General features: G+C 39.1%; 1 protein-coding gene across 2 annotated transcripts in view; it reads right to left on the bottom strand.

The window, feature by feature from the left end:
- The window catches only part of STK32B (serine/threonine kinase 32B), a 159994-nt gene that overhangs the window by 61905 nt on the left and 78120 nt on the right, over positions 1 to 19969 (bottom strand). For both annotated transcript variants that reach the window (XM_038134457.1, XM_038134456.1), the window contains exon 4: positions 11656 to 11829. In XM_038134457.1, the coding sequence (XP_037990385.1) occupies positions 11656 to 11829 (174 nt within the window). The remainder of the gene's footprint in view (positions 1 to 11655; positions 11830 to 19969) is intronic.

Here is a 19969-nt window from a genome sequence, read left to right on the forward strand (position 1 = left end):
AGCAGCACAGTGGAGCAGGGAGAAGGGCTGCAGACCAGCAATCAGGAAACAGCCACGTGAGGCTGTGAGGTTCACTCTGATCTGAAGCCCCAAATCACCCTCACCTCTGACAGCATCTCCTGCTGACTTGTGCCTCTGACATGGATATGAGTATTTGGACATTTATTCCTCAAACTGGCCACCTGGCATCCCATAATCTACACAACCAGAACATATCACTAAGAGGATATTGAATGTTTTCCACAGACAAGTGAACTTTGGTGTCCTGCATATGCTTCTCCTTCTGGGTCATTTTATGAATTTAATGTATGCAGAAGTTTACTGCAGTAGACCAGGAAGGGAGGTGCAGTCTATTCTAGAAAAGAAAATTATATTTTATAAATTATTAAAAACCTGACCTGCTGCTACCTGAAATGTCAGTAGGATGTCCCATGACACTTCTCTATGTTGTGCTTCACAAATCTTAGTAATAAGCTACTTGTAAGAATAATTTTGTATGCTTTTAAGAAATAAAATTTGCAAACAAACTCACAGAGCAAAAAACATGTGTATTAATGCATATTGCTGTTTTGTATACATGAGACATGATAGGCAACATTTGACCCAAACCCAAATCCTAGTTCAGTACACCACCCTATTAAGAAGTTTCTCTGTTCTAGGAGATGTCAACAACATACTGCTTGTTGCCTGAAATCAAGCAGCCAAGAATTCTGACTCCTCTTAAAGAATCTGGATGAGGAATCAGGAATTGGCAATACTGTTTGAGCCCACAGACTGCAGTGCCTGGTTAACGGGATTAACTAGGCAAGAATACAGTCGGGCTGAAGGTGAATTCAGGCTCTGTGCCGAGAAACTGCTGCTACAGTAACTACTTGCACTGAAATGATTATAAGGATTGTTCTTGCTGTTTATTCAAGTGAAAATAGATGTGGGATTTTGATCTCAGGTTAAAACACCTGGATTAGGTTCTATTGTGAATTAGGCATCTACATACCCATTTATTGCCATCAGATGTATAAACATCACAGTCTTTGGAGTGCAGAAGCCATTCATATGACTGCCTATTTTTAGATGAACTGAAAGCTTTGTAGATTTTTTTTGTTTTTGTAGATTTTTTTGCTAGGTTGGCTTGTTTGAACAGGCAACTAGAAAAGTACAGACTCCCTCATTTGAATCTTGGCGAGCTGTGGACCACGTTTTTAAAGACATAAGAAAATCTTGCATGCTGTGTGAAATTATGAAAACAACTGGGGATGTTCTCAAGTCAAATTATTGTAAGGTGTTATCACAGAAGTGCAGGCAGGTGTTTAAGCCTCTTGCTGGAGTCACGCTTGGGGCTCTCATTGTCTTGTTTGACGTCATCTCACACCATGAACAACGCAATCCTTCTTACATGATTAATTGTGCTGTATTTAAAACACCTTGCACACTTCAGAAATTTTTTAGTTGCTGCCTTAAAAAAACCCCATACTTCTCATTAGCAGCATGAACCTTCTAAAGCTCTGTATTGTCTTCTCTGTGTGTGAGGCTCAGAGGGAGATGTCTGTGGAAGGCGCCTGGGGGTTCCTTGCTTCCCCCCAAGGCAGGTGGAGTTCACAAGCTCAGCTGTTTGTGGCATGCAGGGAACCTGGAAATACCACATAGTGGTACAACTTTTTGTTGCTTGTGTACAACTGGAGCCACATTTCAGCTTGAGGAGTTAACATCTTGTGTCATGTAAGGAAACTTGTGACCAAGTGTTTCATAGGAAGGAGCAACAGGCAATGACTGACCCCATTAACTGAAGAGTTACAGTGGTCTGATGTATAGGTTCAAAAATCTAGCTATCTAAGGCTTAATAATTCCATTTCTTGGCTGCAGATCTCATGTGCTATTCCTTTTTGACACTGTCTCTTCAAAAGCAAATATTAAACAATAATGACAGGGAAAAAGACTGTTTGCTGGAAATGTACTTCCTTAAGTACATGCTCATAATTCTTCGTTTCAGCAGCAGAGGTACTCTGGGACTCAGGGAAATAAGCTGGTACTTTAATTAGTGTTAACTCTCTTTACATATGTAAGTGCATGTGTTTGCATTGGGGTGCATCTGTAAAGCATTTCTGTGGCTTAGGAGATTTGCAGAAGACAGTTGAAGAAGCACCACCAGGGGAAAATTCTGCAGCATCTCAAAATTAAGAGGCAAGCTGTGACTCTCTGTGGGTTTTAAAGGCAGAACTCTAGATAACTAATACATTTAATTAGCATAAAAGCTGAGAAATGAAGCATCCTGGCAATAGCTTTTCCACTCAGCAAGTCTTGTTAAGTGACTGTATTAGTAATTGTTACTGATTATTGAAAATACATCTATTATTTTTATTGGATTTCATTCAAAATAGACCTCTGACACTTACTGAGTAGTCCTGTTGGTCTGATATTTTAATGAAGATCATATCTTAATTATTGTAGCAACTTGGGGGAGAAACATAGGAAATGCAAAACTGCATTTCCCCACATCATCAGCTTTTCTAGAAATTCACGGAGATTGATCTTTATGTCCATGTGTTAATTTTATCTGCAGAGCTCTGAGCAGAGGTTTTCACAGCTGGCAAATAAAGCTGTTTGAGCCCTACAATGACAATGAAAGACTTACTCAAAACCACTGAGCCTTCAGTAAATCTTATCCCACTGACTGGGAGTTCACACACTGCCACCAAGCCCCTATTTCCTCTGTTACTGCACCCCTATGTTCACTCTCTCTGCTCACTCCTAGCTTTGGCTTTTAGGGTCTGACTCTTTCCACAGCAGTTTTCTCTTGCCCAGCCCTACAGCACACTCTGCACTCCCTGGTCTTTTCCTCAGCCATCCTAGTTCCCCTCTGGACATCTCTGCCCCACTAGATGCAGGTAGATGACATCTTTGTTTTGGTGCCCTCAAATCCAACTATCTTACCTCCAATTTCTCTTTTATTGCTACTGTCTGTCCAAAGAGTAGATGCCCAAAAGACTTGCAATCTAAACTCAGCCTGATAGCAAAGAGAGTATCTGAGTATAGAAAGAGGGCCCACAGTTTTATCATAAAACCCTCACATTTATCTTCTAATCTATCTGTGTCCATAACTAAAACTCCAAACCTTAAAAATTGTGACATGTGCACTAAGAATATCACTGAAATAAAATTTGAGATTCCAATGTGATTAGGAACAGAATTGTCACTCTGAAAGGCCAAAAAAGAGAGATGCTCCAGTTTTGTATTGTGCTTTTCTTGGGCCAGAAAGGAACTCTTCTGCATTCAGAACACTACAAAAGTTTCACATTTATAACAAAATGAAGAGCTAAACGCCTTAATTAAAATGGGTAGCCACTGGATAGAGACTATTTCTCATTATTATTAGTCAGACTGTAGAGATGATTTTGATCATCACTATAAAGAATGACCCAATTAATCTGAACCCAATTTAATAAATTTTGGTTTATTGAATGTGCGCTGCCTACCAAGTGCTGTTCCCACCTTGCAAGGTCCCAGTTTGACATAGTATTTTAATGTCTTTCCCCACTGACAGTTTTTCTTCATGTGCAAGAGCACCACAACTGCTGAATTGCAGCTTTGCCTTGTCTCCTCTGCTGCAGGAAAGCACGATTATCCACACTGCATTATCTGGGGAATTCCCCTGGGATAAATGTAAGCTGTGCATGCACATGTTGGGAGAAGCAGAGGCTCATCAGTAGCACTGTCTGTCATACAACATCAAAGCTTTGAACTGCTGTGCTTTGTCCTCTCTAAAACCCATCCAGGGGAGTTGGGACAGGATTTTACAGAGAATATAGGAGTGTTTGAAAATAACCTTGAGGGAGTGTCATGAGGAGCATCCAAGGAGGGGTAGAGAGAAGAAATCCAAGGGAAAAAAATTGAAAAGGCAACTTCAGCATTACAAAAATGATGGCAACTTGTATCTTAATTGCAATCCCTGCTCACAAAATAATTTATTTTTAAAGAAGAAACTGCCAGATGATCACAATTACAACTCACACTCTTTCTCATCTCTCAGTATATCTGTGAAGACAAAAGTTGTACAAAGGAGACCACATCTCACCTGAAATATCAAAGCTGTATTGAAAGCCTCTGAATGCATTCCAAGGCATGAAGGAAGCTCAAATTGCAATATCCATTAATGAAATATCTTTGGCCATACCATGACCAGTTCATTCAACACCTGAGATAGAGAAGACTACTGCAGGCATGAAGAAATCAAGTAAAAGTGCACCATTTTCTTAAGTCTTTTTTTTTATTTTGCAGTATATTAGAAAAACTTACATTGTAAGGAAATCTCCAAGGGAATGATAGAATACTTTATGTACATGTTGCTCATCCAAACTGAAAAATATGTTGCCACCACTGAAGCAGAAACGGGAGAAAGAAACAATTGTCCATATGTTGCTCTTGGTTCATATTTGCTTAGCATGTAATTTACAGCCTTTTTCCATATTCCCTTTTCCATCTACATACTTTAATCAAAGAGTTTAAATTTCTTCACTGACTGCAAACGAAAACGATTCAAGCAGCACACTGCCTGCAAATCTGCCATTTCAGTGGAGAGAATGTGCCTGCTCAGAGTCATGATGGTGTGAAATTTCCAAGATACAAAGATGTCAGAATACTTACAATACTAACACTAAAGCTTTGGAGAAAAAGGGATTAATGTTGCATCACATATGGTTAGCTCTTGTTCTCTGTTAGTTGGGACTTCACATCATTGCTCATTTGATCTCTCTGGATCAGCCTTTCATCCACTTTCAGATGTGTGGAGGAGTTGGGGTTGGAGGTGGAAGGCCAAAAACCAGAGTAAGCCAGGCAGAGCCATATGAGTCAGTGGATACTCTTATGCCTCTGTAGAAAGAGTGCCTAATCATTTTAATTATTAGTCAAAATTATTTGCATATATTTATTCATACTCTTGATTATTGTATTTAGCATAACAGTATCAACATGCTACTAATATGGTGGTCTTTGCTGGCATAAATCGTCTGGGAGCAGACACCCATACTAAAACCACTTGGAGCTTTAAAGCAACACCAGCAATTTTTAAAATGGATTTCTGTGAAATAAAGATATCTTTTATAGCTGGCCACAAAGAAACTAGCAGTATGCTAAAGCAGAAAACTGGCATTAACCAGATCAGATTTGTGGGTGGAGACCTGAGATAATCTTGAAAACAAAGCTTTGCTTTAATTCTTTCAGCATCTTCTGCTTCAGTGTCTGATAGTCTAAAAAGGATTCATGATTGAAATTTCAATACTGAGAAGTGGGTGAAGGAAGAAAGGAAGGAAACAAAGCATTAAATTTTATTATCCATCAATAGGATGCTAAATTATGGAGATGAGGGATATGTAGCATTTTAATACTTGTCATGAGCCCTAAAGCCTTCTTTTCCTGAAAGTTTATGTAAATGGATTATTGAAGAAATCCAGTAAGGGAAAAGCAGGAACACAGACAGGTGATGGCAGCTGATTTACATGGGGGTGCAACCAATGTTTGTGTTCGTGGTGTGCACAGCACAATAGTTGGTTTTCTTATTGAATGCTTCTCTTTTCAAAAACAGAGGCCCAGACAAGTGTTGATATGATCTAGACACAAAGGAGTGTATGACAGATTTAGAAGAAAGAGTTATTAATTCTTCTAGAAAGAATTTCAAACAATGTTATCTGAATCATCTTTTTTTTTTCACTGATTTAAAGGTTTCACTGAATCCTCCCCCACTTCATTGTCATTCAGCTGCAACCAACAGAAAAACCATGAGAAATCTCTAAAATCACAATGCCATCACTAGGGCATAGTGGACTTCTACATGTCTAGATCATATCTACCCTTGCCTGGGTGCCTGATTTTAAACAGAGAAGCAATCAATGAGAAAACCAGCTGTTGTGCTGTGTATGTCACAAACACACATTTAAGATGGCCTTGATTTAAGTTATCTTTAGCCACTAGTTTTGTTACCTAATGCAAAATGGTCAGCCAAGCTCAGTCTATAAGTCACGTGGTCCATCTCCCATTATTGACCAGACCCGTAAATTCTAAATTATTTAGGGCTTGTGAGATGAGTTTTCTTTGGCTAAACAAAAGATTTCATATAAGCACATTCCTACTACTATTGCTAATAATGAGAGAGGGAAGTTGAAAGAAAGGGAGAAGAGGTGACTTCATCTACTCACTTGAAAACTGTAAGGAAAAAGCAATTCCCTGCTGGCTTCAGTGAGGGTGTCTCAGCCTGGGGAATTGAAGGAGTGAGGGTGTGATGGGCACCTTCTGGCATTTCACCTTGGTGAGGATGGGAGAGCACATCAGGCCCACAATAAAAGATTGTATTTGTGCCAGTGACAGGAACTGGAGCACCTGATGGGGCATCATGCATCTCAGAGTGCTCCTTGTGTCTCCTTCCCAATACAGCCTGTTTTACTTTATTTGTAGTTTATATACTCTGTGTATGGAATTCTCTGTATTTCCAAACCAGCTTCATTTATTAGCAGTATCTTATCTGGTGTATCAAATAACTTTTTCTGTAGCTAAACAGAAGTAAAATTAATTTGTTCTTGTAGGGGGAGAACTCCGTTCAGAAGTTGAAAGGCATGTTCTCTGTGAATTTGTATCTTGTGGTATCTAATTCTTTGTTAAGTGCATGACTGAAATTTAAATATCCTTTGTGCCTAGAATTTATGAATCACTTTCTTTTTTCATCTTTGCTGGCTCATAAGCATTCAGCAGGTGTTCAGGGCTTTATGGTTTGCATCGTGCTTCTTTTTTGACTGGTTTTGATGTTTTCTGATTTACTTCTCTTACATAGCTCATTGCTCAGTTCCTGTAATTTTTCCTCAGAATAATGTGGGCTAGCACTTGTTTGAAGAACATAATACAATGCCATGGAAGAGACATGGGAACACAAACTAAGAGAATTCAGTGAACAAGCATCTTGATCTGCTATGATCTTTGATATGCTGCTTATGAACTGTAGCCGTATTTTTTCCCTAGTTCATCTACTTCCGACCCTGCTAAATTTTTTCTTCATCTACACACACTTGCCAGAAAGTAAAAGACTGTTAGTATGAGTCGAAATCTGTAAGGACCTGTGTTTCCTTTAGTATATCCAGCTAAATCTCAGGTTGGCAGTATTCTGCCTGACACCTGTGAAAATCTAGGGGCAAATTTTGCATCTCCAAGTAATTTTCAAAACTATTTACTGCTTACATACTAAATGGAAAATGTTATGAAGGGCACCCTTTTAAGCAGAGTTTGTTCTTTTGCAGTATGTTGTCACAAGTGAGACAGGGAAGGTCCATTTTAAATAAGTGTCTAATCATATAAATGTAGTATCTTATTTCACCAGACTGTCAAACAGCTTGGCAGACTCCATGATAATGAACAAACAGGTTCAGTTCTGAACACAGAGTAACTCTTGTCTAGCTGGTAGCAGGAAGACAACCTTACCCTGCAGTGGATCATCTGGCAGAGGAAAATGCAATGCTCAATTTGCCACCATTTTCCATTAGCTTTGGCCCACCCTGTTATTGAGTTACTCAGAGCTGGAATAACTCCTTGTGCAGTTCTCCATTGGAAGCAGAACTTGGAGGAATGGAAAACAGACTGGTGATGAAATAACACAGACCTGCCAAGCCAGGCTGATTCCTGTCATATTGTGCTCAAAAAAAATTTAAATGTACACTTATATATGTACACCTACACACATGAACAGTTTTGAATTAAATAAACCGCACTAAAATAAAAGTGTCCTGGACACACTGATCAAACAGCTAGTCCAGTATCCTAAAATTGTGCTGGAAGGTTACTGCAATTTCCATTCCAGACATCTGCCACATCCAGCCTCCTCTCTAAGCAGATGAAAACCAGTGGAGCCAGACGATGATGAAAAGTTGTGAGGGCAATGCAGTTAACACTTGTCCCTTAGAAAGAGAAAATGTGATTTTTTTTCAGCATGAGCATGTTACCAGGGCAGCAGCCACGGCATTGCAGGGCCAGCACTGCTCTGAGCCAAGGCTGTAGCTGTAAGAGCATCCTGGAAGAGACAACCCTGGAGCTACTGCCGGAAGAACTCTCTGAATGCAGCCTACTTTGGTGAGGAGGCAGGTGGATAATTGAAATGAACAGCAGCATTTGTGAAAGGAAAAGGTTGAGTTACTCATGGCTGAAATAAGTTTATTCAGCCTTTGATGAGAAAACTTTTGTCCAATACATTATTCACTGGCATTATGCAGCCAGTTCTGGAAGGAATGTGTTTAGTCATACCATCTTGAAATGGCAGAATTCCGGATTTGATGACAAATTTGAGAATGTTTGAGATGATGTATACTGTAAGAAGTCTTTCTGGGTGTACTGGGATCCAAGGGTCTATAAGAAATGCCACCCATCCAGCTTTAAAAGAATATTTTTTTTCATGTGAGACTTGTGGATAAAATATAATTACAGCAAGGCTGTGAGAAAAAAAGAATTTTTGGTGTAACTTTTATCTGTGACCAGCAATCTCAATAACAAGTTAGCTGTTGTATAAGTGAAAAATTTACTCAGAATAGCCTCCAAGTAATAGCTTGAAACTCAGATATTTTCTTTTTAAAGTTTTTATAATTCTGGGTGAACATCCATGCAAATGCAAACATTTACAATAGAGCTGCAAGACACAGAGCAGCATTCATTATTGTACCATAATAAATAAATCTACTATTGCAGAACTATGCATGACAAATATGGATTTTATACACATGGATGTGATTAATAAAAATTGCAAGTTTCATAAATACACCAGAACAGTAGTGGGTTTTTCTATTTTATTCTATTTCTGGTTAAATTTTTCCCTGCAGTAACAATAGTCCTATTGCTGAAATGATTGCCTCATTCAACATACACACCACTAACCACATCAGCAAACACAGAGGCATTGCAAGTCATCTGCAAGGGGAATGGGCACAGTACTGATCTCTACACTTCTTTACCCATTCATCCATGCTGGGAATTCCTGTCCCCTTCAGCACCATTTCCTTTTCTAGCAAACTCCTGGGGCCACAGGTTAACCTAGAAAAACCCATTCTGTCATGTTGCTGGATGCCATAGTAATGGAAACCTGAACATGTTTCATACACAACAGTATATCAGGAGGAATTAAACTCCTGATTCACACCCCATATATTCAGTTCTTTATGATTCTGCAGTTTGAAAATCCACCAACTCAGACTGATAAATCATTCAACTATTCTTTCTTTGTAGCCAAGACAACATCTAGGAGATGTCGTCTCTCTGAGGCTCTCTCAATGACTCTCTGACTTACTAAGTTTTTTTTCCTTTTTGCTGCCAACATATTCATTTTTAAATGAAAGATCAAATATAGGTTAGCATGTGAAGGCTGACTGGAAGCACTTGGTAACAATTATATTGCTGAGGCCTGCTACCACAAGGTATGAACACCAAGCAGATCACTGATTTAATCTCCAAACGAGATGGTGTGTTTGCAGTGATAAAGGAATGACTAGATGTGTCCTCACCATGCGTCACTGCTGGCTCTGCTCCTGCACCAAATTAAGTCAGCACTGTGCTCTTGATGCCAGACATGCTACAGAGATTTAAGGCAGCTGAAGACCCATCCCACAGACTGTTGTTCCAGGTGGTGGTGAGGCAGCAGGCAGAATGTTCTGGGTCTCACCTGGCTAAATAACATGTTCATGGGCATATGGATCATTTGGGATTTTGCTGTAGCTAGTGAGAAGATGAGAGGCAAAAGACTCCTCATGCCACCGTTGTCACATGTGGGCAGTGAGCAGTGAAGTGGAACAGGCACATTCAGATCTCAGGACTGCCAGCTTCAAAATAAACATCTCTTCCGTAACACAGCAGAGTCCTGAACCAGATCCCTAGACAACAATCCTAGCTAATCAGTCGGTAACACTCTCTGCAGGCTGAGCGAGAGCTATTTTGTCCAATCTTTCTGTCAAAACTTTTGGTGCAGAGTGAAAGCAAAATCCAAACCCCAGAACTTGCTCCCAAATGGAGCCAACAACCAGCTCTGGATGACCATGCCTTCCCCCACCTCCGTGCAAATCAGCGAGTATTCACTTGACTAAGTAATAGAAAAGAGATCAAAGAGTCAAGACCAGTTTCATAGTCCCATAGTGGGACCATGACATAGCAGACGTTGTCACAAAAAGCTATGAACAACAATCCAGTCCTTCATTCTTTCAAGACATCTGCCACCTTTCTCAGGCTTTTCTGGGATACATTTTTAAGCTACAGACTTCTAGCAAAATACAAGTTTTGATTGCAAACTAGATTATCTCATGAATATTTTGCCAGCCTATTTGCATAAAAGATCTCATCAATTTGTTTTCCAGCAAGAACATTCCTTAAGGTATTAGGAACAAAGGGCAGCTATAATTCTGAGCTCCACTTTTAAAATACTCACTGAGAAAATAAAATTTATGCAAAATACATGGAAATATACTAAAATAGTAACAGTATACTAAAGAATTTTCTTGCAATATTTGCAAGTTTTATTACATTTGGAGTTCTAACTGCAAGCAAAGCAAATGTTGCAATGTTCAGTGGAATTTTGGCTTGCACAGTTTCAGTAACACAAAATACCCACTGCATCTCTGCTCAGATAGATTTCATTCTGGCCATTCCTCCTCTGAAAGTCAGACCATACTTTTTATTGTATCTTTATTGCAAAATCATGAGGCAGCTCCAGCAAGTGGATGGGGTGAAAACTCTCCATTAATGTATTTGAAGGAATTTGTTCATACTGGACTTTGGGAGATCTATGGCACAGCTTAGTTTAGTTTGATCTCAAAAAGTCACATCCAGATTTTGTACATACAAAACTGTATTTTTGTATTCATACCACTCTAAATCAGAAAAGATAACCCTGAAATTAGCCTAAAAAAAGAGTAAAAAAATGGTTCAAGCCCATAAATTTATAATTTCATAGTTACTGTGTTGACATAAAAATAGAAGTTATCCCTGCTCCTTCAGTTAAATGCCTAAATGTTTAGGGAAAACAGACCCTGATCCCTGACATGTTTTTCGAAGTGGATACTATCTTTGCTTCTGAATGGCAGAAAACCTAACAGATTGCTGTAATATAGAAAGCGCAAAAAGGATGCAGCATCTGTCATTGTTCCAATTTATTTGTACTATTATTCCTATTTCCCCACCTCTCTTCCTCCTGACCTTCATGCAGATGCTGCCAGTGAACAAATTATTCTCAGCTTTAGGTTCTGTAACTGTCCCCTGATGTTGTTATGGGAAGCTCTGGTACTGGATTACCAGAGCAGCATCTTTGTGTTCAGTAACATTGGGACACTGGAGAATTCAAAATAAATTGAAAGCAATCAGGGTGCCACTATGGGTTGTATTTAGTGTTTGAAGACCATAGTGAAAAATGTACATAGTATGAGATCAGAAGGAGAAAAGGGCAGTATGAGAAGGATACAAGGCTACTGAATGGCTGTGGACTGAAAGAAAGCACTTTAAAAGAAAACCTTTCAGACCCAAATTCCACTCTTGAATAGCAATGGGAACTTTACAGGCATTCTGAATAAACAGAGCTACAAAATCAGATATATGATAAAGTTCCTCTGCTCTGCCAAAAGCAAGCAGCCCACTCCTCAAATGAAATTCACTCACCTGTGAATGATGTGGTATCTCTGCAAATAATCCAAGGAAAGTGCCAGCTCACAAATGTACAGTTTAACAGTTCCTTCATTGAAGTGCACGTTCTGCTGCAAATGGTAGCGCAGGTCACCTCCGAGTAAGAGATCAACCACCATGAACATGTCCTCTTCATCTTGAAAGGAGTACCTGGAGGAAAGAGTTACAGCTGAGATCTCAGGGTGGATGATGCAGTCACAGCCGCGCCTTGGGCTGGCTCTCATTGAGGACATCCTGGTAGGTCTTTGATTTGCTCAAAAGGCATGCACAGAAAGGCATTCTCACTGCTGAGGTCCAGTCCTGCAAACAGGCTTTGATTGTGGTGGGACTCAGAAGGTTTAAGTGATGTGCTTTAACCCCAGTGACAGCCAAGTACTGTTCAGATGCTCGCTCACTCCTCTTTCCCCCAGGGAGTTGGGGAGGAGAACCAGAAAAAAGTAAAAACTTGTGGGTTTAGTAATTGAAAAAAAAGAAAGTATAATAATAGTACTAAGGATAAAAATAGTAATAATTGCAATGAAAGAAGACAAAGAAAGAAAACCTGAGGAGAACAAGTGACGCACAACACCAGTGCTCACCACCCTCTGAACGATGTCAAGCCTGTTCCCCAGTGGCTATCAGCCCTTCCCTTCCAAATGCCCCAGTTTATATAAGCATGATACTTTATGGTACTTTATGGGTGGAATATCCCTTTGGACAGTTTGGATCAGCTGTCTCAGCTGTTCTCCCTTCCAACTCCTTCGGCAGCTCCTCCCTGGCAGACATGAGCCACTGAAAAGTCCTTGATGTAGGGTGAGCTCTGCTGAGCAGCAGCCAAAACATCAGAGTGTGATCAACATTATTCTCATCCTAAATCCAAAACACGGCACTGTTCTAGTAAGAACAAAACTAATTTTATCCCATCTGAAACCAGAACATGAAGGCAAGCAGATCTTGTTACTGTTGTATTTTAAACATGGATTAATGCCTGAATGTTAAGAAAACAGAATTTAAAATACCTTTAAGATTTTTACATTCTTAAATAACCATATACTCATTCAGGTGACAAAATAGCTTACAAAGTAGTACCAATAAAATGGAAGGCCTTGAAACACACTTGATATTTACAGACATACAACTCTAGTTCAGTGCTTATGGAAAGTATCCTGGCAGCATTGAGAGCTGCTGTCTCAGGGGTATTTTCCAGATTCAATAAAAATACACAATGTTCTATTAGCTGAGTATTTTTTACAGCTTGCAGTGTAGGTCCAAATTCAATAAGGACTAAAACTGCAATTTTACTGCCTAACAATACTTTTTTTTTTTCAGTCAGCAACCTATATCTTATAAAATGACAGTCTTCGTGGTTACTGACTGAATTGTTCTGGACCCTTTCCCAGAACTGCCTGCTGAACACTCTGAGGTCCAAATTTTGATGTGATTTAAATCCTGTAAATCCCAAGGTGTAGCCAGTCAATGTACAGCATATATATATACATATATAGTGTTTGGGCAAGCAGGAATTTCCATGTGTTTCTACTTACCATGGCTATGCTGTGATTGCTCTGGTTTTTTGTGGTCTGAGTGAACTGACAGAAACTCTCTGGGTTTTGTTTCTAAATGCAACTGTATAAGATAAAGTTTTCCCAAATGGGGAATGGTAAATACCTTATTTCTGATGTGAAAGCACTCTTTTCTTAGAAATTGCTTTAGAAATAATTTTGATGTGAAGCAGCTCTCTTACACCAGATATACATGGAGTTCTGAGAGGTGATCCATAATGACAGTGCCTCTTCCAGCACCTTTCCTCCCGTGAGGTGTGTAATGTGTGTTGGCTACAGATGTGATTCTGTTCTCCTGAACTATATAGTTTATACCAAGAAAATGGAAGAGAGAGGGCTTCCAGAAAATCTGTGCACACCCTCCCCCCAGAGGCAGAAAAGTCTATATTAGAGTATTTTAATTGACAGTTACGTACAGTTTCACTTTCATTCCCAGGCTTGCACTTACTGAAATAAGGCACTGCTGAGGGGTTGTCACAGATGGTTCATTTTGAATTTAATGCTTGTTATTCTTTCTGAACACAGTTCTGAGAAGTGACTTTCTCTCATACTCTGCTCTTCTGTTGCATTTCCCTGTGACTGCCAAATGCCAGGAGGGGAAAGTCATTTTATTTGCATTAAGCTTACTTCTCAATAAGTGAAACCTCTGAAGCAAAATGGCAAAGTGGTGTCTGCTCACCTCTAGAGAGGCAGAATTTTGTAATACACAAACATATAAACAGGATAACAAAAAAGCAGGCTTCAAATATATTCAAATTCTTCCAAGTATCGTGCATTACTGAGCTTGGAGCAATTGCAGAAGCAAAGCTTAAATGTGTAATTACATTTAAGAATTTTTTTTTCTTTTTTGACAATGTTGTTATTTTAGGTGAAAAAAATTGTAGCATGGAGCAGTGGTAAAATCATCATCATAGAATGGCTTTGGTTGGAAGGAGTCTTAAAAATCATCTGCTTCCAACTCTGCTGCCATGTGTAGGGACACCTTGCACGCACTAGACCAGGTTGCTCAAAGCCCCGTCCAACCTGGCCTTGAACACTTCCAAGGACTGAGCAGCCACAGTTGCTCTGGGCAACCTATCCCAGTGCTTCACCATCCTCTGAAAAATGTTAATTTTTCTCTTCAGTTACCACTTAAGTAAGTGTTCTGGTTCAGAATGGGGGGAAAATTTAGGGAAGTGATGTTAAGTTTTTTGTGTAACTGATAGTCTGTTAAACTACTGAGAAGTTAGATATGTTTTTGTGAAACACATATGTTAAAGATTAAACAATTTGGGTACTCTTTTTTTCCTTTTTGGTTGGTGAGGAGCAGGTGGGCCTTGGCTTCAGTTTTTGTTTTGGTTAGGCAGAACCAAAACAATCCCAAACCACCTAAACCTAAAGGTGGTTCCTTTCAAACTAAAACCACCACAGTAAACTGAAAACTAAAACTAAAACCACCACAGTAAGGTACAGATTTTGTTTCTTTCTTTTTATATTATTAAAATAAGTTTTGAAAAAAGATTGCAGATTGAAAACTCTACTTAAATGGATAGTCAAATATTGTGTCTTGTCTGGGACTAAAGAGCACTCTTGGTGTCTAAAGTCATTTGATGACATGTCAGTAGAAATGGTACTGATGCACCTCTAGTTTTGAGATATAAATGTCCTTAGTAATTTTTTTGGGTAAAGAGTGATGGCTGTGAACTTGCTTTTAAATCCAATGATTATTCCCTTTTTTTTTTTTTTTTAATTAGGAATGTGTTTGAAGGTGAATGTTCAGTCTAGACAAAAGACCCATGAGAACCATCCATGGAATGTGCGATCTTGTTCACATCCAGATAAATGCTAACACATGGTAGAACATGATTTTCACTTCAAGCATGGTTTTAGGCTGATGTACTCTGGTTTTCTATGCTTGTGAGTGGGGAATGCTGGTCCTTTGTCACCTGCTAGGCAAGCTTTTGTGCATTTGTAATTATTAATGATTTAAAAGAGATATCAAACAAAGCTTTCCTACAGGGCTCAGCCAACCTGCACCCATTCAGTGCCTCGGAACTCTCAGGGAATCTCTGGGAATCCAGGCTGGGATGACAACAGCTGGGTTTAGTCCAGGGGCTGTCAGATCTGCTCATGAATCAATCTCCTGCTACTTTGCCTTGCCTCTCAGGTAAACACATGAAGTGCAGTCCCTAAGGACAGAGCTGCAAGGCATTCCAGAAATGACTGTACCTCTAGAACAAAATACTTTGAACCCAAACACAAAACCCAACTAAACAAAACCCTCAACAAAACCAAAAATACCCCCAACAACCCCACAACTAAACTGGGAGGCATTCAGAAGTACAACTAATGCTTGCACTAGGCAGCCTTCCCACGCAGGACACTTCTCAGATTTGTCTGGGCCATTTTGACTAGATCATGATTTGCTAAGAAAGTTGGAGCAGATGATCCTTGAGATCCTTCTACCCTTTTATTCTATGATTCTGTGATCTTTCATGACCTGTGGAGGGAACACACGTCAGTTTTATTTACATGTTGAAGGTAGAATGATGTACACCAAAACACAGCGGTTGTGAAGCTCCCTATATCCTCTCTGGTGCTCTGCTCCTGCACTCAGAGTTACTCTTTTTCTTTTGTACTGATATGTGTCTCTGGTAACTCTGCCAGAAGTGTTGTGTATACTGGCTCATTTAAGACAAAAGCTGTATAGGCACAGTTTGAAGGATTGGACATGTTCAGTATATCAGCAGATTTTCCCATCCCCTCTAAATTCTATCACACCTGACACACATCATTATGCTACTCTTACACTTGTTCTCGTGGGTAGTGGTGTCTTCCCCACACAGTGATCCAGCTGGGTCAAACATTCATGGATGTGGTTCCCTGTCTGGATGAGACCACAGTTTGATTAAGACCACTCCAAGACATTTTCTGGAGGGTAAAGAAATTCATCCTAGTGAGACTGTGTGTCTTTGACCTAGAGGACAGCTTGGGCATAGCAAACAGGAGAAGGCTCTGACAGGCACTCCACTAAGCAGATTTTGCAGCTACCAATTTCTAACCTACTGAATGCAGAGCAGGAGTTTCTCCAGATCCTGCTGTGCAGGTGGGTAACAAATGGTATTATTTTCCTCCAACCCTGCTTTAAGGACTAACAGGACTCTGTGTACCAGCTCAGACAAATTTGGTTTGTCATGGTCACAAGCAATCTAGTCCTATGCCTCTCTCCCTCACACAAATACAGTATTCTGCCTTTACATAAGAAATGAGATATTGCCTTTATCTTTTCTATTTTATTGCAGTATTTTAAGAAAAAAGAGCTTTTGACATATTGGTCAAAGAATTGAAATAGACAAGTGAAATATTGGCCATGGGAGAAAGGAATCTTTGAAAATATTGCTGCTGGTTGGGGAGGAGCTGGTGGCAAATCAGACCAGTGGAGATTAGTTTTTGAGCAAACACTATAATTTTATTTTTGTAAGCTTCTTATCTGTTCAAAGGGAAATTACATAGAAAAGGGTTGATTGGTTTTTGAAATAAACTCAGGGGTTGTTTGGGATTTTTATGTTAACCAGGTAGCTGAGAAATACCTTCCAAATGAATTGGAACATTGTGACTTATGTTGAATATTAATCAATTGGTATTGAATACCAATAATACATTATTAGTTACCCTAATGACAACGTTTTAATCCTCCTTGAAATGAAAGAGTAAATGACTTGAAATAATAGTTCTTGTTTCCTAAGTAGAGTCATTTTCCAGTTATAGGAAAACTGTTCTAAATACAGATCCAACCTCTGCTTTCACTTGGTTGAAGAAAAGTTTGAATGCATTATAATAATCTTTCTCCAAATTAAGATAAAATAATAAAGCCCTCAGCAAACAGGGAATTGAATTTTTATTATCTTCAGACTGGAAGATAAACTATTATTGAACATAGTCCTTGATGGAAACACATTTAAACAAAGTACTCTTTGAATAAGTTGTATCTGTTTCCACATTTATATCTGGATATTTTTTAATAATATCTAAATTTTTTTGTATTTATATCATATTTTTATTTATTATTTTTAACTGTCTTCATAAAAGCAGTTACGGATAAATTATTAAGATAATTTTCCCCCTTCAATTCCTTCTTTTTAGTTAACCAGGGTAATTTTTCATTTAAATCCTTCCAGTTGAGGCACCCAGTATTCATATATCTTGTTTCATATGAATTACCTGGGGAAAATGACATAGTGGTCGATATTTTATATATGACTTAAATTAAAGATTAGAAACAGATTAGAAAAATTTTATCATTAAGACTAAACCTAACTTCATAATCTTGAGGTAATCAGTTAAAGCAAGATATGCACAGTTCATACATTCAGATAACACTTCTGCTTTCAACTGAATATGACAAATGATTGATCCTTGGTGTCTCCTAACTACAAAATTAAAGGAGGATTCTTTTCCAGTTTTCCTGTGGTAACATTAAAGGAAATTTTTTCAATGACATAAATCCCCCACTAGTAACTGTAGATTTTCCTAGTGTAGATGTAGATGCCATTTCTTGATATGATTACCTTGCTTTTTTTTTCTTACCAGTCCACTTTGTGTAACTATGTTATAGAATACTCCTCACCCACTGTAAAGCAGCAACAGGTTTAACCAAGATTTGCTGCATTGAAAAAGAACTGGTGACTTAAAGGCCTGAATAATTTGACATTTGCCAAAGAACAGTTAGAGCAGAAAAATAACAGTCCAGAGCTCTCTTGTATGGGTATGGTGGAATAAAATATAGACTAATATAAGGTGGTATAAGTTCAGGATATAATATAGGTGCCAAAAATAGCAACTTTCATCAGTCAAACATCAAATAATTTCAAACTGTCCCGTGCTGAGAAGGTGTGCTGAAAACTGTTACACCCACTGTGACTGGAACTAGCAAATACTTACCTTTGAATTACATTTTTCATAAAATGAATTGTCCAAGTCAACCCAATTAATGTTTTTGTTAAAGTTTGTGTGTTCTGCCAGCTGAGGACAAGCATCAAGAGTCAAAGCCTCAAGATATATTAACTTTGTAAATATAAATATGCAAATATTTTGAAGGAATGTTGGAAATGTTCCTTCATAATGTCTGTTTTCTTTACATTTCTATAGATTTCTTTGTTATTTTGGAAAATGGATAAACATTAGTTATTGGAATTTGAGATTTGTGCTTGCAAAGTCTTTAATACAAGTCCATTGTTGGAAAGAAAAGGAAATACGCCTGTTTCCAAACTCAGAAAGACGAGTAATTTCTACAAATGTTGTTAAGAACTAAGGAAGATTACTTCCTTTATTCTTCCTATATTTCTTTATAAAGATAAGAAAATATGTCTCAATATTCTCTAAGAAAACTTTTGAGAGCAGAGACTTTCTTCTATAGAGAATTAGGTTGCTCATGCTTATACCTTCTCAAATTCTATTTAGTGCTGAAGTGACCAAATAAAACCAGTAAGAAAAATGCCTAAATAAAAAGTAGCCTGAAATTAAGTTGAAAGATGACTAAAATTTGTTTCAACAAAGATAGTAAGAGACTTATTAGCCCAGTAAATATTTACCGTTAGCTCCCATACAGGCAAGGATTACTAATTAGAGACAGCTTAGTATTTGTCCTCACAAGGAAGAAAATTTTTTCCCTCAAGAAGGTTGAGAAGACCACAAATCCTCTTTGATCTGGGAAAGAACTGTTCATCATCTGGACATGAGCTGGCCATGTGCATTCACAGCCCAGAGAGCCAAATGTGTCCTGGGCTGCATCCAAGGCAGTGTGGGCAGCAGGGCCAGGGAGGGGATTCTGCCCCCCTGCTCTGCTCTGCTGAGACCCCACCTGCAGGGCTGCATCAGCTCTGGGGCCTCCAGCACAGGAAGGACATCGACCTGCTGGAGCAAGTCCGGAGGAGGCCACCAAGATGATCAGAGGAATGGAGCCCCTTTTCTGCGAGGAAATGCTGAGAGAATTGGGATTGCTCAGTGTGGAAAAGAAAAGGCTTTGGGGTGACCTAACTGGGGCCTTCCTATACCAGAAGGGAGCCTACAAGAAAGAAAGCATGTAGGGATAGGACAAGGGGGAATGGCTGTAAACTGAGGACAAGTTTAGATTTGATGTTAGGAACAAATTCTTTACTCAGAGGCACTGGAACAGGTTGCCCAGAGAAGCTGAGGATGGCCCATTCATGGAAGTGTTCAAGGCCAGGTTGGATGGGGCTTTGAGCAGCCTGATCTAGTGGGAGGTGTCCCTGCCCATTGGAAGAAGGTGATCCTTAAGGTCCCTCCCAACCCTAACCATTCTATGAAAAGATGGTATTTTGTTTGTCTTTCACCATGATGATACGGTAGAGAAATCATGAGAGAGACCATAAGATTAAAGGTAGGTGGTCATCTACTACATGAGAAAGAATTCTTGCTGTTTTCTCTTCCTTTTAGGCTGGGACTAAAGAGCTTAGATCCAGGGTTTGGATATGACCCAGTCACGTTTTACACTATGATTAGATAGTCTTCACTGAACATTAACATAGACACACAGAATAATTTTGGATGGAAAAGCTCTTCAGATGTCAGGAATTCCAAATGCCAACCTCCTCAAAGCAGGGCTAATTTCAAACTAGGTCAAGTTTTCTGGGACCTGATCCAGGGCAGTTTTGAAAATCTCCAAGGATGAGAATTCCACAGCCTCTCAGGGAAGCATGTTCCAGCCACTCATTTAGTCTTGCAGAGACACTTTGCTTATATCCAGTTAG

Source organism: Motacilla alba, chromosome 4 (genome assembly GCF_015832195.1).
Source record: "Motacilla alba alba isolate MOTALB_02 chromosome 4, Motacilla_alba_V1.0_pri, whole genome shotgun sequence".
Lineage (NCBI taxonomy): Eukaryota > Metazoa > Chordata > Aves > Passeriformes > Motacillidae > Motacilla > Motacilla alba.